The sequence below is a fragment of the Mytilus trossulus genome, chromosome 1, assembly GCF_036588685.1.
Source record: "Mytilus trossulus isolate FHL-02 chromosome 1, PNRI_Mtr1.1.1.hap1, whole genome shotgun sequence".
NCBI lineage: Eukaryota > Metazoa > Mollusca > Bivalvia > Mytilida > Mytilidae > Mytilus > Mytilus trossulus.
In genome coordinates this window covers 26012906-26029567 of record NC_086373.1, presented here as the reverse complement: position 1 = coordinate 26029567, position 16662 = coordinate 26012906, and the positions used below count along the sequence as shown (strand labels likewise).

General features: G+C 37.5%; 8 protein-coding genes across 8 annotated transcripts; all 8 read right to left on the bottom strand.

The window, feature by feature from the left end:
* Window positions 1-1648: 1648 nt before the first annotated feature.
* Window positions 1649-2386, bottom strand: LOC134708160 (testis-specific serine/threonine-protein kinase 3-like). Its single transcript, XM_063568520.1, has one exon. It carries the CDS (start codon window positions 2384-2386, stop codon window positions 1649-1651), a length of 738 nt encoding a protein of 245 aa, XP_063424590.1.
* A 988-nt stretch (window positions 2387-3374) lies between these two features.
* Window positions 3375-4112, bottom strand: LOC134708068 (testis-specific serine/threonine-protein kinase 3-like). The gene has a single exon (XM_063568403.1). The coding sequence runs from the start codon at window positions 4110-4112 to the stop codon at window positions 3375-3377; it is 738 nt and encodes a 245-aa protein (XP_063424473.1).
* A 1292-nt stretch (window positions 4113-5404) lies between these two features.
* LOC134708010 (testis-specific serine/threonine-protein kinase 3-like) lies at window positions 5405-5839 on the bottom strand. The gene has a single exon (XM_063568277.1). It carries the CDS (start codon window positions 5837-5839, stop codon window positions 5405-5407), a length of 435 nt encoding a protein of 144 aa, XP_063424347.1.
* Window positions 5840-6814: 975 nt separating this feature from the next.
* On the bottom strand, window positions 6815-7552 carry LOC134707934 (testis-specific serine/threonine-protein kinase 3-like). Its single transcript, XM_063568148.1, has one exon. The coding sequence runs from the start codon at window positions 7550-7552 to the stop codon at window positions 6815-6817; it is 738 nt and encodes a 245-aa protein (XP_063424218.1).
* A 975-nt stretch (window positions 7553-8527) lies between these two features.
* On the bottom strand, window positions 8528-9265 carry LOC134707873 (testis-specific serine/threonine-protein kinase 3-like). The gene has a single exon (XM_063568022.1). The coding sequence runs from the start codon at window positions 9263-9265 to the stop codon at window positions 8528-8530; it is 738 nt and encodes a 245-aa protein (XP_063424092.1).
* A 988-nt stretch (window positions 9266-10253) lies between these two features.
* LOC134707806 (testis-specific serine/threonine-protein kinase 3-like) lies at window positions 10254-10991 on the bottom strand. Its single transcript, XM_063567892.1, has one exon. The coding sequence runs from the start codon at window positions 10989-10991 to the stop codon at window positions 10254-10256; it is 738 nt and encodes a 245-aa protein (XP_063423962.1).
* Window positions 10992-13680: 2689 nt separating this feature from the next.
* LOC134707726 (testis-specific serine/threonine-protein kinase 3-like) lies at window positions 13681-14418 on the bottom strand. The gene has a single exon (XM_063567776.1). The coding sequence runs from the start codon at window positions 14416-14418 to the stop codon at window positions 13681-13683; it is 738 nt and encodes a 245-aa protein (XP_063423846.1).
* Window positions 14419-15405: 987 nt separating this feature from the next.
* On the bottom strand, window positions 15406-16143 carry LOC134707654 (testis-specific serine/threonine-protein kinase 3-like). Its single transcript, XM_063567655.1, has one exon. The coding sequence runs from the start codon at window positions 16141-16143 to the stop codon at window positions 15406-15408; it is 738 nt and encodes a 245-aa protein (XP_063423725.1).
* Between the last annotated feature and the right edge of the window lie 519 nt (window positions 16144-16662).

The window sequence follows — 16662 nt, the reverse complement described above, 5'->3', positions numbered from 1 at the left end:
ATTAGGTAAATGAGTATTGATACAAAACTAGTATGATTGTTGACAACTGTCATTATCACCAAACAAGGGACAAGGTTGACTTTAAATTACAATGCCCCAACTCCTGAACTGTTAATTAAATTGACCACATTACTTATCAACATCAGTGTTACATAATTGTACAGACCAAATAAAAATCTCAATACACAACTATTTGACCTCATAATTGAATACACAAATGTATATTTTACATGTTTGATATATAAGGATGATCGATTTATTTATTGACAATTACTTTTGATCTACATTACATTTAAAAGGATTAACACATCTTTAAAAAAAAAATGAAATATAAATATGAATATATAAAATGTATTCAAGTTAAGCCATAAACAGTTTCGTACTAAAAACTAGGGGTTATTCCCCGTCTAAAAATAACCATGGAGGAAAACCCCTGTTTATTTACTGACTTGGTGAAAAAGTATCATGTTTTTTGTATTTGATTGTAAAAATTAGTTAAATAGCTTTCAATTAAAACAGGTTGAATGATTGAAATAATTTTAAAAATTATATTAAATAAACATGTTTCGAGGGGAGACAACACTGTAAACAGTCTGTTTTTTTAGCAGTGAAAATTGAAAACTTATTTGCAGCCACTGTAGCTCTTTTCGGAGCAGGAAACCGTACCCTGAAACAAGATTTTTTTGAAAGGCCAGGTAAAAACCTACAAAATTCATACAGTTTTGATTATGAAAAATGTGCATGGATCATGTCTTCATGGGTGTGCACTTGACCTGATTCAATCTCCCATAGATTGAGGAGGAAAGGACGATAACTCTGTCTGTATGGGAGATTGGACCTGATTTCAAGTTTTTTATGTTAAAATTATACTTATTTTCCCCCATGTTCCTTGGATGAAATTTTTATAATATATTAAAAGTACACATTATTTTTATTTCATTATAAACTAGAGAACATTCTGATTCCAGTGATATCTAGTTTTATACAAGTATCTTTATTAATCAGTCCACCAGTAAGGGTCACATATGCATGGTCCCTCAAAACATGACGTCATAGAAAAAAACTGTTGATTGCACCCATATTTAAGTTATTGGGATTAGAACATGATTCAACAAAATATATAACTATGGACTGACCATAAATTCTTGTTTACCGTAACCACATGGAATCGGTTACAAACCCGAATCTCAATACAAAGAAAGTAAGAGGATTGTTAGAGTCAACTTGTTTTCCATTTCTTCCCAAACCTATGAAAACAGCTTGCTTTGCTACGGGATTGTGCGGTCAAGTGGTAAACTTGAATAACAATTAATAAATAGACTATGTCGTAACTTAAGCGTTCTAATTTTCTGTTTCTCTGCAGCCATTCAAGGTTTTTCAGAAAACAAACAATGCTTAACTCACGTCACAGTAAGTTTATTAAAATGAAAATAGAATGAGTTTGTTGAAACAAAGAAGATGAGAATGTAAAATTGATTGATAACACGTAGGTTTACCGTAACCGTATATTGTATCGGATAAAGGTATGCCCAAGTGTTATATATACATGGTTTACCGTAACAATCGAATGGACAAAAAAAAAACATCCTTGAAATCACAACAAGATCCTATAACGGAGCCTGTTGCGATTTCAAGGATGCTTGGGTATTTAAAACTGACCCAAGGCAAGACGGACTGAGATGGCATCAGCACGTTTTTCAACAGAGGGTTCAAGCATGGAGGAGACGAGGGATTTTACGATGTCGCTAGTGTTTTCGGGGAAAGAGAGGGTGTTTGAGATTTGAGCTTTGACCATAGAGGTTGCGTCACTATCGGAGAATGGGAAAGCTCCGAAGAGCATGACGTAAAGCATAACTCCCATACTCCACATGTCGGCTTTCATGGTATTGTGTTCCATTCCCATAATGACTTCGGGGGCAGCGTATGGGAGGGTTCCACAAAATTCTTCAGATTCGGCAACAATAACGGTTGATTTGGCAAATCCAAAATCAGCCAGTTTGACACATCCATTAGATAACAAGACGTTTTCTAATTTAATGTCATTGTGGGCGATTCCATTTGAGTGGCAGTATTCGACTGCTTTGACAACTTGAGAGAAGACAGAGAGGGTGGCTTCAACGGACATGAGGCCGTTTTTCATTATGTATTCAAAAACATCTCCGAATTCAGCGAATTCCATCAAAACGAAGGCAAATTCTTCGGCTTCGATGATTTCAATGGCTTCGACAATGTTTTCGTGTTTGAGGCTGAGGAAAGCTTCAAACTCAGTAGAGGTTTTGAGGACTTTTTTAATTGCAACTTTACCGAATACTTCGCTAGAGGCGGAGAAAACTTCTTCAGTTAGGGCTACAACGTTTGAAAGTCCACTGTTCAATAAAAGTTCCATTTTAAATTGGCGTGGATTTAGTGTAATAAAGGTATCAAAATACTGAAATTCACGCCTTATATAGAGATATGGCTGCTACGGACTGTTCCAATGATTGATGCTGAAGGGTGGAAAGTTCAAATAAATGCTTTCTTACACAATGAAACAGTACATTATTGAACAATCTCCCCTTTTCATTAATGGTAACTACTCTTGCAAACGGTAAACAAAGTAATTGGTTGTACAAGGGCATTTATCTTATAAGTTTACCGTGTTGCCTTTAACTGTCATGTTTACCGTAACCATAAACTTATACGATAAAGGTTTACCGTAACCGAACAAGTTATTATACAGTTCAGTTTACCGTATCCTAGTATGCAATGTTTACCACAGCAAGCTAAGTGTAAACCGATGAAATCATTTTCTATGTGCTTTTAATATATTTAAGTTATTGGGATTAGAACATGATTCAACAAAATATATAACTATGGACTGACCATAAATTCTTGTTTACCGTAACCACATGGAATCGGTTACAAACCCGAATCTCAATACAAAGAAAGTAAGAGGATTGTTAGAGTCAACTTGTTTTCCATTTCTTCCCAAACCTATGAAAACAGCTTGCTTTGCTACGGGATTGTGCGGTCAAGTGGTAAACTTGAATAACAATTAATAAATAGACTATGTCGTAACTTGAGCGTTCTAATTTTCTGTTTCTCTGCAGCCATTCAAGGTTTTTCAGAAAACAAACAATGCTTAACTCACGTCACAGTAAGTTTATTAAAATGAAAATAGAATGAGTTTGTTGAAACAAAGAAGATGAGAATGTAAAATTGATTGATAACACGTAGGTTTACCGTAACCGTATATTGTATCGGATAAAGGTATGCCCAAGTGTTATATATACATGGTTTACCGTAACAATCGAATGGACAAAAAAAAAACATCCTTGAAATCACAACAAGATCCTATAACGGAGCCTGTTGCGATTTCAAGGATGCTTGGGTATTTAAAACTGACCCAAGGCAAGACGGACTGAGATGGCATCAGCACGTTTTTCAACAGAGGGTTCAAGCATGGAGGAGACGAGGGATTTTACGATGTCGCTAGTGTTTTCGGGGAAAGAGAGGGTGTTTGAGATTTGAGCTTTGACCATAGAGGTTGCGTCACTATCGGAGAATGGGAAAGCTCCGAAGAGCATGACGTAAAGCATAACTCCCATACTCCACATGTCGGCTTTCATGGTATTGTGTTCCATTCCCATAATGACTTCGGGGGCAGCGTATGGGAGGGTTCCACAAAATTCTTCAGATTCGGCAACAATAACGGTTGATTTGGCAAATCCAAAATCAGCCAGTTTGACACATCCATTAGATAACAAGACGTTTTCTAATTTAATGTCATTGTGGGCGATTCCATTTGAGTGGCAGTATTCGACTGCTTTGACAACTTGAGAGAAGACAGAGAGGGTGGCTTCAACGGACATGAGGCCGTTTTTCATTATGTATTCAAAAACATCTCCGAATTCAGCGAATTCCATCAAAACGAAGGCAAATTCTTCGGCTTCGATGATTTCAATGGCTTCGACAATGTTTTCGTGTTTGAGGCTGAGGAAAGCTTCAAACTCAGTAGAGGTTTTGAGGACTTTTTTAATTGCAACTTTACCGAATACTTCGCTAGAGGCGGAGAAAACTTCTTCAGTTAGGGCTACAACGTTTGAAAGTCCACTGTTCAATAAAAGTTCCATTTTAAATTGGCGTGGATTTAGTGTAATAAAGGTATCAAAATACTGAAATTCACGCCTTATATAGAGATATGGCTGCTACGGACTGTTCCAATGATTGATGCTGAAGGGTGGAAAGTTCAAATAAATGCTTTCTTACACAATGAAACAGTACATTATTGAACAATCTCCCCTTTTCATTAATGGTAACTACTCTTGCAAACGGTAAACAAAGTAATTGGTTGTACAAGGGCATTTATCTTATAAGTTTACCGTGTTGCCTTTAACTGTCATGTTTACCGTAACCATAAACTTATACGATAAAGGTTTACCGTAACCGAACAAGTTATTATACAGTTCAGTTTACCGTATCCTAGTATGCAATGTTTACCACAGCAAGCTAAGTGTAAACCGATGAAATCATTTTCTATGTGCTTTTAATATATTTAAGTTATTGGGATTAGAACATGATTCAACAAAATATATAACTATGGACTGACCATAAATTCTTGTTTACCGTAACCACATGGAATCGGTTACAAACCCGAATCTCAATACAAAGAAAGTAAGAGGATTGTTAGAGTCAACTTGTTTTCCATTTCTTCCCAAACCTATGAAAACAGCTTGCTTTGCTACGGGATTGTGCGGTCAAGTGGTAAACTTGAATAACAATTAATAAATAGACTATGTCGTAACTTGAGCGTTCTAATTTTCTGTTTCTCTGCAGCCATTCAAGGTTTTTCAGAAAACAAACAATGCTTAACTCACGTCACAGTAAGTTTATTAAAATGAAAATAGAATGAGTTTGTTGAAACAAAGAAGATGAGAATGTAAAATTGATTGATAACACGTAGATTTACCGTAACCGTATATTGTATCGGATAAAGGTATGCCCAAGTGTTATATATACATGGTTTACCGTAACAATCGAATGGACAAAAAAAAAAACATCCTTGAAATCACAACAAGATCCTATAACGGAGCCTGTTGCGATTTCAAGGATGCTTGGGTATTTAAAACTGACCCAAGGCAAGACGGACTGAGATGGCATCAGCACGTTTTTCAACAGAGGGTTCAAGCATGGAGGAGACGAGGGATTTTACGATGTCGCTAGTGTTTTCGGGGAAAGAGAGGGTGTTTGAGATTTGAGCTTTGACCATAGAGGTTGCGTCACTATCGGAGAATGGGAAAGCTCCGAAGAGCATGACGTAAAGCATAACTCCCATACTCCACATGTCGGCTTTCATGGTATTGTGTTCCATTCCCATAATGACTTCGGGGGCAGCGTATGGGAGGGTTCCACAAAATTCTTCAGATTAGGCAACAATAACGGTTGATTTGGCAAATCCAAAATCAGCCAGTTTGACACATCCATTAGATAACAAGACGTTTTCTAATTTAATGTCATTGTGGGCGATTCCATTTGAGTGGCAGTATTCGACTGCTTTGACAACTTGAGAGAAGACAGAGAGGGTGGCTTCAACGGACATGAGGCCGTTTTTCATTATGTATTCAAAAACATCTCCGAATTCAGCGAATTCCATCAAAACGAAGGCAAATTCTTCGGCTTCGATGATTTCAATGGCTTCGACAATGTTTTCGTGTTTGAGGCTGAGGAAAGCTTCAAACTCAGTAGAGGTTTTGAGGACTTTTTTAATTGCAACTTTACCGAATACTTCGCTAGAGGCGGAGAAAACTTCTTCAGTTAGGGCTACAACGTTTGAAAGTCCACTGTTCAATAAAAGTTCCATTTTAAATTGGCGTGGATTTAGTGTAATAAAGGTATCAAAATACTGAAATTCACGCCTTATATAGAGATATGGCTGCTACGGACTGTTCCAATGATTGATGCTGAAGGGTGGAAAGTTCAAATAAATGCTTTCTTACACAATGAAACAGTACATTATTGAACAATCTCCCCTTTTCATTAATGGTAACTACTCTTGCAAACGGTAAACAAAGTAATTGGTTGTACAAGGGCATTTATCTTATAAGTTTACCGTGTTGCCTTTAACTGTCATGTTTACCGTAACCATAAACTTATACGATAAAGGTTTACCGTAACCGAACAAGTTATTATACAGTTCAGTTTACCGTATCCTAGTATGCAATGTTTACCACAGCAAGCTAAGTGTAAACCGATGAAATCATTTTCTATGTGCTTTTAATATATTTAAGTTATTGGGATTAGAACATGATTCAACAAAATATATAACTATGGACTGACCATAAATTCTTGTTTACCGTAACCACATGGAATCGGTTACAAACCCGAATCTCAATACAAAGAAAGTAAGAGGATTGTTAGAGTCAACTTGTTTTCCATTTCTTCCCAAACCTATGAAAACAGCTTGCTTTGCTACGGGATTGTGCGGTCAAGTGGTAAACTTGAATAACAATTAATAAATACTTGAGCGTTCTAATTTTCTGTTTCTCTGCAGCCATTCAAGGTTTTTCAGAAAACAAACAATGCTTAACTCACGTCACAGTAAGTTTATTAAAATGAAAATAGAATGAGTTTGTTGAAACAAAGAAGATGAGAATGTAAAATTGATTGATAACACGTAGGTTTACCGTAACCGTATATTGTATCGGATAAAGGTATGCCCAAGTGTTATATATACATGGTTTACCGTAACAATCGAATGGACAAAAAAAAAACATCCTTGAAATCACAACAAGATCCTATAACGGAGCCTGTTGCGATTTCAAGGATGCTTGGGTATTTAAAACTGACCCAAGGCAAGACGGACTGAGATGGCATCAGCACGTTTTTCAACAGAGGGTTCAAGCATGGAGGAGACGAGGGATTTTACGATGTCGCTAGTGTTTTCGGGGAAAGAGAGGGTGTTTGAGATTTGAGCTTTGACCATAGAGGTTGCGTCACTATCGGAGAATGGGAAAGCTCCGAAGAGCATGACGTAAAGCATAACTCCCATACTCCACATGTCGGCTTTCATGGTATTGTGTTCCATTCCCATAATGACTTCGGGGGCAGCGTATGGGAGGGTTCCACAAAATTCTTCAGATTCGGCAACAATAACGGTTGATTTGGCAAATCCAAAATCAGCCAGTTTGACACATCCATTAGATAACAAGACGTTTTCTAATTTAATGTCATTGTGGGCGATTCCATTTGAGTGGCAGTATTCGACTGCTTTGACAACTTGAGAGAAGACAGAGAGGGTGGCTTCAACGGACATGAGGCCGTTTTTCATTATGTATTCAAAAACATCTCCGAATTCAGCGAATTCCATCAAAACGAAGGCAAATTCTTCGGCTTCGATGATTTCAATGGCTTCGACAATGTTTTCGTGTTTGAGGCTGAGGAAAGCTTCAAACTCAGTAGAGGTTTTGAGGACTTTTTTAATTGCAACTTTACCGAATACTTCGCTAGAGGCGGAGAAAACTTCTTCAGTTAGGGCTACAACGTTTGAAAGTCCACTGTTCAATAAAAGTTCCATTTTAAATTGGCGTGGATTTAGTGTAATAAAGGTATCAAAATACTGAAATTCACGCCTTATATAGAGATATGGCTGCTACGGACTGTTCCAATGATTGATGCTGAAGGGTGGAAAGTTCAAATAAATGCTTTCTTACACAATGAAACAGTACATTATTGAACAATCTCCCCTTTTCATTAATGGTAACTACTCTTGCAAACGGTAAACAAAGTAATTGGTTGTACAAGGGCATTTATCTTATAAGTTTACCGTGTTGCCTTTAACTGTCATGTTTACCGTAACCATAAACTTATACGATAAAGGTTTACCGTAACCGAACAAGTTATTATACAGTTCAGTTTACCGTATCCTCGTATGCAATGTTTACCACAGCAAGCTAAGTGTAAACCGATGAAATCATTTTCTATGTGCTTTTAATATATTTAAGTTATTGGGATTAGAACATGATTCAACAAAATATATAACTATGGACTGACCATAAATTCTTGTTTACCGTAACCACATGGAATCGGTTACAAACCCGAATCTCAATACAAAGAAAGTAAGAGGATTGTTAGAGTCAACTTGTTTTCCATTTCTTCCCAAACCTATGAAAACAGCTTGCTTTGCTACGGGATTGTGCGGTCAAGTGGTAAACTTGAATAACAATTAATAAATACTTGAGCGTTCTAATTTTCTGTTTCTCTGCAGCCATTCAAGGTTTTTCAGAAAACAAACAATGCTTAACTCACGTCACAGTAAGTTTATTAAAATGAAAATAGAATGAGTTTGTTGAAACAAAGAAGATGAGAATGTAAAATTGATTGATAACACGTAGGTTTACCGTAACCGTATATTGTATCGGATAAAGGTATGCCCAAGTGTTATATATACATGGTTTACCGTAACAATCGAATGGACAAAAAAAAAACATCCTTGAAATCACAACAAGATCCTATAACGGAGCCTGTTGCGATTTCAAGGATGCTTGGGTATTTAAAACTGACCCAAGGCAAGACGGACTGAGATGGCATCAGCACGTTTTTCAACAGAGGGTTCAAGCATGGAGGAGACGAGGGATTTTACGATGTCGCTAGTGTTTTCGGGGAAAGAGAGGGTGTTTGAGATTTGAGCTTTGACCATAGAGGTTGCGTCACTATCGGAGAATGGGAAAGCTCCGAAGAGCATGACGTAAAGCATAACTCCCATACTCCACATGTCGGCTTTCATGGTATTGTGTTCCATTCCCATAATGACTTCGGGGGCAGCGTATGGGAGGGTTCCACAAAATTCTTCAGATTCGGCAACAATAACGGTTGATTTGGCAAATCCAAAATCAGCCAGTTTGACACATCCATTAGATAACAAGACGTTTTCTAATTTAATGTCATTGTGGGCGATTCCATTTGAGTGGCAGTATTCGACTGCTTTGACAACTTGAGAGAAGACAGAGAGGGTGGCTTCAACGGACATGAGGCCGTTTTTCATTATGTATTCAAAAACATCTCCGAATTCAGCGAATTCCATCAAAACGAAGGCAAATTCTTCGGCTTCGATGATTTCAATGGCTTCGACAATGTTTTCGTGTTTGAGGCTGAGGAAAGCTTCAAACTCAGTAGAGGTTTTGAGGACTTTTTTAATTGCAACTTTACCGAATACTTCGCTAGAGGCGGAGAAAACTTCTTCAGTTAGGGCTACAACGTTTGAAAGTCCACTGTTCAATAAAAGTTCCATTTTAAATTGGCGTGGATTTAGTGTAATAAAGGTATCAAAATACTGAAATTCACGCCTTATATAGAGATATGGCTGCTACGGACTGTTCCAATGATTGATGCTGAAGGGTGGAAAGTTCAAATAAATGCTTTCTTACACAATGAAACAGTACATTATTGAACAATCTCCCCTTTTCATTAATGGTAACTACTCTTGCAAACGGTAAACAAAGTAATTGGTTGTACAAGGGCATTTATCTTATAAGTTTACCGTGTTGCCTTTAACTGTCATGTTTACCGTAACCATAAACTTATACGATAAAGGTTTACCGTAACCGAACAAGTTATTATACAGTTCAGTTTACCGTATCCTAGTATGCAATGTTTACCACAGCAAGCTAAGTGTAAACCGATGAAATCATTTTCTATGTGCTTTTAATATATTTAAGTTATTGGGATTAGAACATGATTCAACAAAATATATAACTATGGACTGACCATAAATTCTTGTTTACCGTAACCACATGGAATCGGTTACAAACCCGAATCTCAATACAAAGAAAGTAAGAGGATTGTTAGAGTCAACTTGTTTTCCATTTCTTCCCAAACCTATGAAAACAGCTTGCTTTGCTACGGGATTGTGCGGTCAAGTGGTAAACTTGAATAACAATTAATAAATAGACTATGTCGTAACTTGAGCGTTCTAATTTTCTGTTTCTCTGCAGCCATTCAAGGTTTTTCAGAAAACAAACAATGCTTAACTCACGTCACAGTAAGTTTATTAAAATGAAAATAGAATGAGTTTGTTGAAACAAAGAAGATGAGAATGTAAAATTGATTGATAACACGTAGGTTTACCGTAACCGTATATTGTATCGGATAAAGGTATGCCCAAGTGTTATATATACATGGTTTACCGTAACAATCGAATGGACAAAAAAAAAACATCCTTGAAATCACAACAAGATCCTATAACGGAGCCTGTTGCGATTTCAAGGATGCTTGGGTATTTAAAACTGACCCAAGGCAAGACGGACTGAGATGGCATCAGCACGTTTTTCAACAGAGGGTTCAAGCATGGAGGAGACGAGGGATTTTACGATGTCGCTAGTGTTTTCGGGGAAAGAGAGGGTGTTTGAGATTTGAGCTTTGACCATAGAGGTTGCGTCACTATCGGAGAATGGGAAAGCTCCGAAGAGCATGACGTAAAGCATAACTCCCATACTCCACATGTCGGCTTTCATGGTATTGTGTTCCATTCCCATAATGACTTCGGGGGCAGCGTATGGGAGGGTTCCACAAAATTCTTCAGATTCGGCAACAATAACGGTTGATTTGGCAAATCCAAAATCAGCCAGTTTGACACATCCATTAGATAACAAGACGTTTTCTAATTTAATGTCATTGTGGGCGATTCCATTTGAGTGGCAGTATTCGACTGCTTTGACAACTTGAGAGAAGACAGAGAGGGTGGCTTCAACGGACATGAGGCCGTTTTTCATTATGTATTCAAAAACATCTCCGAATTCAGCGAATTCCATCAAAACGAAGGCAAATTCTTCGGCTTCGATGATTTCAATGGCTTCGACAATGTTTTCGTGTTTGAGGCTGAGGAAAGCTTCAAACTCAGTAGAGGTTTTGAGGACTTTTTTAATTGCAACTTTACCGAATACTTCGCTAGAGGCGGAGAAAACTTCTTCAGTTAGGGCTACAACGTTTGAAAGTCCACTGTTCAATAAAAGTTCCATTTTAAATTGGCGTGGATTTAGTGTAATAAAGGTATCAAAATACTGAAATTCACGCCTTATATAGAGATATGGCTGCTACGGACTGTTCCAATGATTGATGCTGAAGGGTGGAAAGTTCAAATAAATGCTTTCTTACACAATGAAACAGTACATTATTGAACAATCTCCCCTTTTCATTAATGGTAACTACTCTTGCAAACGGTAAACAAAGTAATTGGTTGTACAAGGGCATTTATCTTATAAGTTTACCGTGTTGCCTTTAACTGTCATGTTTACCGTAACCATAAACTTATACGATAAAGGTTTACCGTAACCGAACAAGTTATTATACAGTTCAGTTTACCGTATCCTAGTATGCAATGTTTACCACAGCAAGCTAAGTGTAAACCGATGAAATCATTTTCTATGTGCTTTTAATATATTTAAGTTATTGGGATTAGAACATGATTCAACAAAATATATAACTATGGACTGACCATAAATTCTTGTTTACCGTAACCACATGGAATCGGTTACAAACCCGAATCTCAATACAAAGAAAGTAAGAGGATTGTTAGAGTCAACTTGTTTTCCATTTCTTCCCAAACCTATGAAAACAGCTTGCTTTGCTACGGGATTGTGCGGTCAAGTGGTAAACTTGAATAACAATTAATAAATACTTGAGCGTTCTAATTTTCTGTTTCTCTGCAGCCATTCAAGGTTTTTCAGAAAACAAACAATGCTTAACTCACGTCACAGTAAGTTTATTAAAATGAAAATAGAATGAGTTTGTTGAAACAAAGAAGATGAGAATGTAAAATTGATTGATAACACGTAGGTTTACCGTAACCGTATATTGTATCGGATAAAGGTATGCCCAAGTGTTATATATACATGGTTTACCGTAACAATCGAATGGACAAAAAAAAAAACATCCTTGAAATCACAACAAGATCCTATAACGGAGCCTGTTGCGATTTCAAGGATGCTTGGGTATTTAAAACTGACCCAAGGCAAGACGGACTGAGATGGCATCAGCACGTTTTTCAACAGAGGGTTCAAGCATGGAGGAGACGAGGGATTTTACGATGTCGCTAGTGTTTTCGGGGAAAGAGAGGGTGTTTGAGATTTGAGCTTTGACCATAGAGGTTGCGTCACTATCGGAGAATGGGAAAGCTCCGAAGAGCATGACGTAAAGCATAACTCCCATACTCCACATGTCGGCTTTCATGGTATTGTGTTCCATTCCCATAATGACTTCGGGGGCAGCGTATGGGAGGGTTCCACAAAATTCTTCAGATTCGGCAACAATAACGGTTGATTTGGCAAATCCAAAATCAGCCAGTTTGACACATCCATTAGATAACAAGACGTTTTCTAATTTAATGTCATTGTGGGCGATTCCATTTGAGTGGCAGTATTCGACTGCTTTGACACAGAGAGGGTGGCTTCAACGGACATGAGGCCGTTTTTCATTATGTATTCAAAAACATCTCCGAATTCAGCGAATTCCATCAAAACGAAGGCAAATTCTTCGGCTTCGATGATTTCAATGGCTTCGACAATGTTTTCGTGTTTGAGGCTGAGGAAAGCTTCAAACTCAGTAGAGGTTTTGAGGACTTTTTTAATTGCAACTTTACCGAATACTTCGCTAGAGGCGGAGAAAACTTCTTCAGTTAGGGCTACAACGTTTGAAAGTCCACTGTTCAATAAAAGTTCCATTTTAAATTGGCGTGGATTTAGTGTAATAAAGGTATCAAAATACTGAAATTCACGCCTTATATAGAGATATGGCTGCTACGGACTGTTCCAATGATTGATGCTGAAGGGTGGAAAGTTCAAATAAATGCTTTCTTACACAATGAAACAGTACATTATTGAACAATCTCCCCTTTTCATTATTGGTAACTACTCTTGCAAACGGTAAACAAAGTAATTGGTTGTACAAGGGCATTTATCTTATAAGTTTACCGTGTTGCCTTTAACTGTCATGTTTACCGTAACCATAAACTTATACGATAAAGGTTTACCGTAACCGAACAAGTTATTATACAGTTCAGTTTACCGTATCCTCGTATGCAATGTTTACCACAGCAAGCTAAGTGTAAACCGATGAAATCATTTTCTATGTGCTTTTAATATATTTAAGTTATTGGGATTAGAACATGATTCAACAAAATATATAACTATGGACTGACCATAAATTCTTGTTTACCGTAACCACATGGAATCGGTTACAAACCCGAATCTCAATACAAAGAAAGTAAGTGGATTGTTAGAGTCAACTTGTTTTCCATTTCTTCCCAAACCTATGAAAACAGCTTGCTTTGCTACGGGATTGTGCGGTCAAGTGGTAAACTTGAATAACAATTAATAAATAGACTATGTCGTAACTTGAGCGTTCTAATTTTCTGTTTCTCTGCAGCCATTCAAGGTTTTTCAGAAAACAAACAATGCTTAACTCACGTCACAGTAAGTTTATTAAAATGAAAATAGAATGAGTTTGTTGAAACAAAGAAGATGAGAATGTAAAATTGATTGATAACACGTAGGTTTACCGTAACCGTATATTGTATCGGATAAAGGTATGCCCAAGTGTTATATATACATGGTTTACCGTAACAATCGAATGGACAAAAAAAAAACATCCTTGAAATCACAACAAGATCCTATAACGGAGCCTGTTGCGATTTCAAGGATGCTTGGGTATTTAAAACTGACCCAAGGCAAGACGGACTGAGATGGCATCAGCACGTTTTTCAACAGAGGGTTCAAGCATGGAGGAGACGAGGGATTTTACGATGTCGCTAGTGTTTTCGGGGAAAGAGAGGGTGTTTGAGATTTGAGCTTTGACCATAGAGGTTGCGTCACTATCGGAGAATGGGAAAGCTCCGAAGAGCATGACGTAAAGCATAACTCCCATACTCCACATGTCGGCTTTCATGGTATTGTGTTCCATTCCCATAATGACTTCGGGGGCAGCGTATGGGAGGGTTCCACAAAATTCTTCAGATTCGGCAACAATAACGGTTGATTTGGCAAATCCAAAATCAGCCAGTTTGACACATCCATTAGATAACAAGACGTTTTCTAATTTAATGTCATTGTGGGCGATTCCATTTGAGTGGCAGTATTCGACTGCTTTGACAACTTGAGAGAAGACAGAGAGGGTGGCTTCAACGGACATGAGGCCGTTTTTCATTATGTATTCAAAAACATCTCCGAATTCAGCGAATTCCATCAAAACGAAGGCAAATTCTTCGGCTTCGATGATTTCAATGGCTTCGACAATGTTTTCGTGTTTGAGGCTGAGGAAAGCTTCAAACTCAGTAGAGGTTTTGAGGACTTTTTTAATTGCAACTTTACCGAATACTTCGCTAGAGGCGGAGAAAACTTCTTCAGTTAGGGCTACAACGTTTGAAAGTCCACTGTTCAATAAAAGTTCCATTTTAAATTGGCGTGGATTTAGTGTAATAAAGGTATCAAAATACTGAAATTCACGCCTTATATAGAGATATGGCTGCTACGGACTGTTCCAATGATTGATGCTGAAGGGTGGAAAGTTCAAATAAATGCTTTCTTACACAATGAAACAGTACATTATTGAACAATCTCCCCTTTTCATTAATGGTAACTACTCTTGCAAACGGTAAACAAAGTAATTGGTTGTACAAGGGCATTTATCTTATAAGTTTACCGTGTTGCCTTTAACTGTCATGTTTACCGTAACCATAAACTTATACGATAAAGGTTTACCGTAACCGAACAAGTTATTATACAGTTCAGTTTACCGTATCCTCGTATGCAATGTTTACCACAGCAAGCTAAGTGTAAACCGATGAAATCATTTTCTATGTGCTTTTAATATATTTAAGTTATTGGGATTAGAACATGATTCAACAAAATATATAACTATGGACTGACCATAAATTCTTGTTTACCGTAACCACATGGAATCGGTTACAAACCCGAATCTCAATACAAAGAAAGTAAGAGGATTGTTAGAGTCAACTTGTTTTCCATTTCTTCCCAAACCTATGAAAACAGCTTGCTTTGCTACGGGATTGTGCGGTCAAGTGGTAAACTTGAATAACAATTAATAAATAGACTATGTCGTAACTTGAGCGTTCTAATTTTCTGTTTCTCTGCAGCCATTCAAGGTTTTTCAGAAAACAAACAATGCTTAACTCACGTCACAGTAAGTTTATTAAAATGAAAATAGAATGAGTTTGTTGAAACAAAGAAGATGAGAATGTAAAATTGATTGATAACACTTAGGTTTACCGTAACCGTATATTGTATCGGATAAAGGTATGCCCAAGTGTTATATATACATGGTTTACCGTAACAATCGAATGGACAAAAAAAAACATCCTTGAAATCACAACAAGATCCTATAACGGAGCCTGTTGCGATTTCAAGGATGCTTGGGTATTTAAAACTGACCCAATGCAAGACGGACTGAGATGGCATCAGCACGTTTTTCAACAGAGGGTTCAAGCATGGAGGAGACGAGGGATTTTACGATGTCGCTAGTGTTTTCGGGGAAAGAGAGGGTGTTTGAGATTTGAGCTTTGACCATAGAGGTTGCGTCACTATCGGAGAATGGGAAAGCTCCGAAGAGCATGACGTAAAGCATAACTCCCATACTCCACATGTCGGCTTTCATGGTATTGTGTTCCATTCCCATAATGACTTCGGGGGCAGCGTATGGGAGGGTTCCACAAAATTCTTCAGATTCGGCAACAATAACGGTTGATTTGGCAAATCCAAAATCAGCCAGTTTGACACATCCATTAGATAACAAGACGTTTTCTAATTTAATGTCATTGTGGGCGATTCCATTTGAGTGGCAGTATTCGACTGCTTTGACAACTTGAGAGAAGACAGAGAGGGTGGCTTCAACGGACATGAGGCCGTTTTTCATTATGTATTCAAAAACATCTCCGAATTCAGCGAATTCCATCAAAACGAAGGCAAATTCTTCGGCTTCGATGATTTCAATGGCTTCGACAATGTTTTCGTGTTTGAGGCTGAGGAAAGCTTCAAACTCAGTAGAGGTTTTGAGGACTTTTTTAATTGCAACTTTACCGAATACTTCGCTAGAGGCGGAGAAAACTTCTTCAGTTAGGGCTACAACGTTTGAAAGTCCACTGTTCAATAAAAGTTCCATTTTAAATTGGCGTGGATTTAGTGTAATAAAGGTATCAAAATACTGAAATTCACGCCTTATATAGAGATATGGCTGCTACGGACTGTTCCAATGATTGATGCTGAAGGGTGGAAAGTTCAAATAAATGCTTTCTTACACAATGAAACAGTACATTATTGAACAATCTCCCCTTTTCATTAATGGTAACTACTCTTGCAAACGGTAAACAAAGTAATTGGTTGTACAAGGGCATTTATCTTATAAGTTTACCGTGTCATGTTTACCGTAACCATAAACTTATACGATAAAGGTTTACCGTAACCGAACAAGTTATTATACAGTTCAGTTTACCGTATCCTCGTATGCAATGTTTACCACAGCAAGCTAAGTGTAAACCGATGAAATCATTTTCTATGTGCTTTTAATATATTTAAGTTATTGGGATTAGAACATGATTCAACAAAATATATAACTATGGACTGACCATAAATTCTTGTTTACCGTAACCACATGGAATCGGTTACAAACCCGAATCTCAAT

Excerpts from the sequence above, each read along its gene's own strand:
- LOC134708160 (XM_063568520.1), bottom strand. The coding sequence starts at position 2,386 with ATGGAACTTTTATTGAACAGTGGACTTTCAAACGTTGTAGCCCTAACT.
- LOC134707726 (XM_063567776.1), bottom strand. The coding sequence starts at position 14,418 with ATGGAACTTTTATTGAACAGTGGACTTTCAAACGTTGTAGCCCTAACT.
- LOC134707873 (XM_063568022.1), bottom strand. The coding sequence starts at position 9,265 with ATGGAACTTTTATTGAACAGTGGACTTTCAAACGTTGTAGCCCTAACT.
- LOC134707934 (XM_063568148.1), bottom strand. The coding sequence starts at position 7,552 with ATGGAACTTTTATTGAACAGTGGACTTTCAAACGTTGTAGCCCTAACT.
- LOC134708010 (XM_063568277.1), bottom strand. The coding sequence starts at position 5,839 with ATGGAACTTTTATTGAACAGTGGACTTTCAAACGTTGTAGCCCTAACT.
- LOC134707806 (XM_063567892.1), bottom strand. The coding sequence starts at position 10,991 with ATGGAACTTTTATTGAACAGTGGACTTTCAAACGTTGTAGCCCTAACT.
- LOC134707654 (XM_063567655.1), bottom strand. The coding sequence starts at position 16,143 with ATGGAACTTTTATTGAACAGTGGACTTTCAAACGTTGTAGCCCTAACT.
- LOC134708068 (XM_063568403.1), bottom strand. The coding sequence starts at position 4,112 with ATGGAACTTTTATTGAACAGTGGACTTTCAAACGTTGTAGCCCTAACT.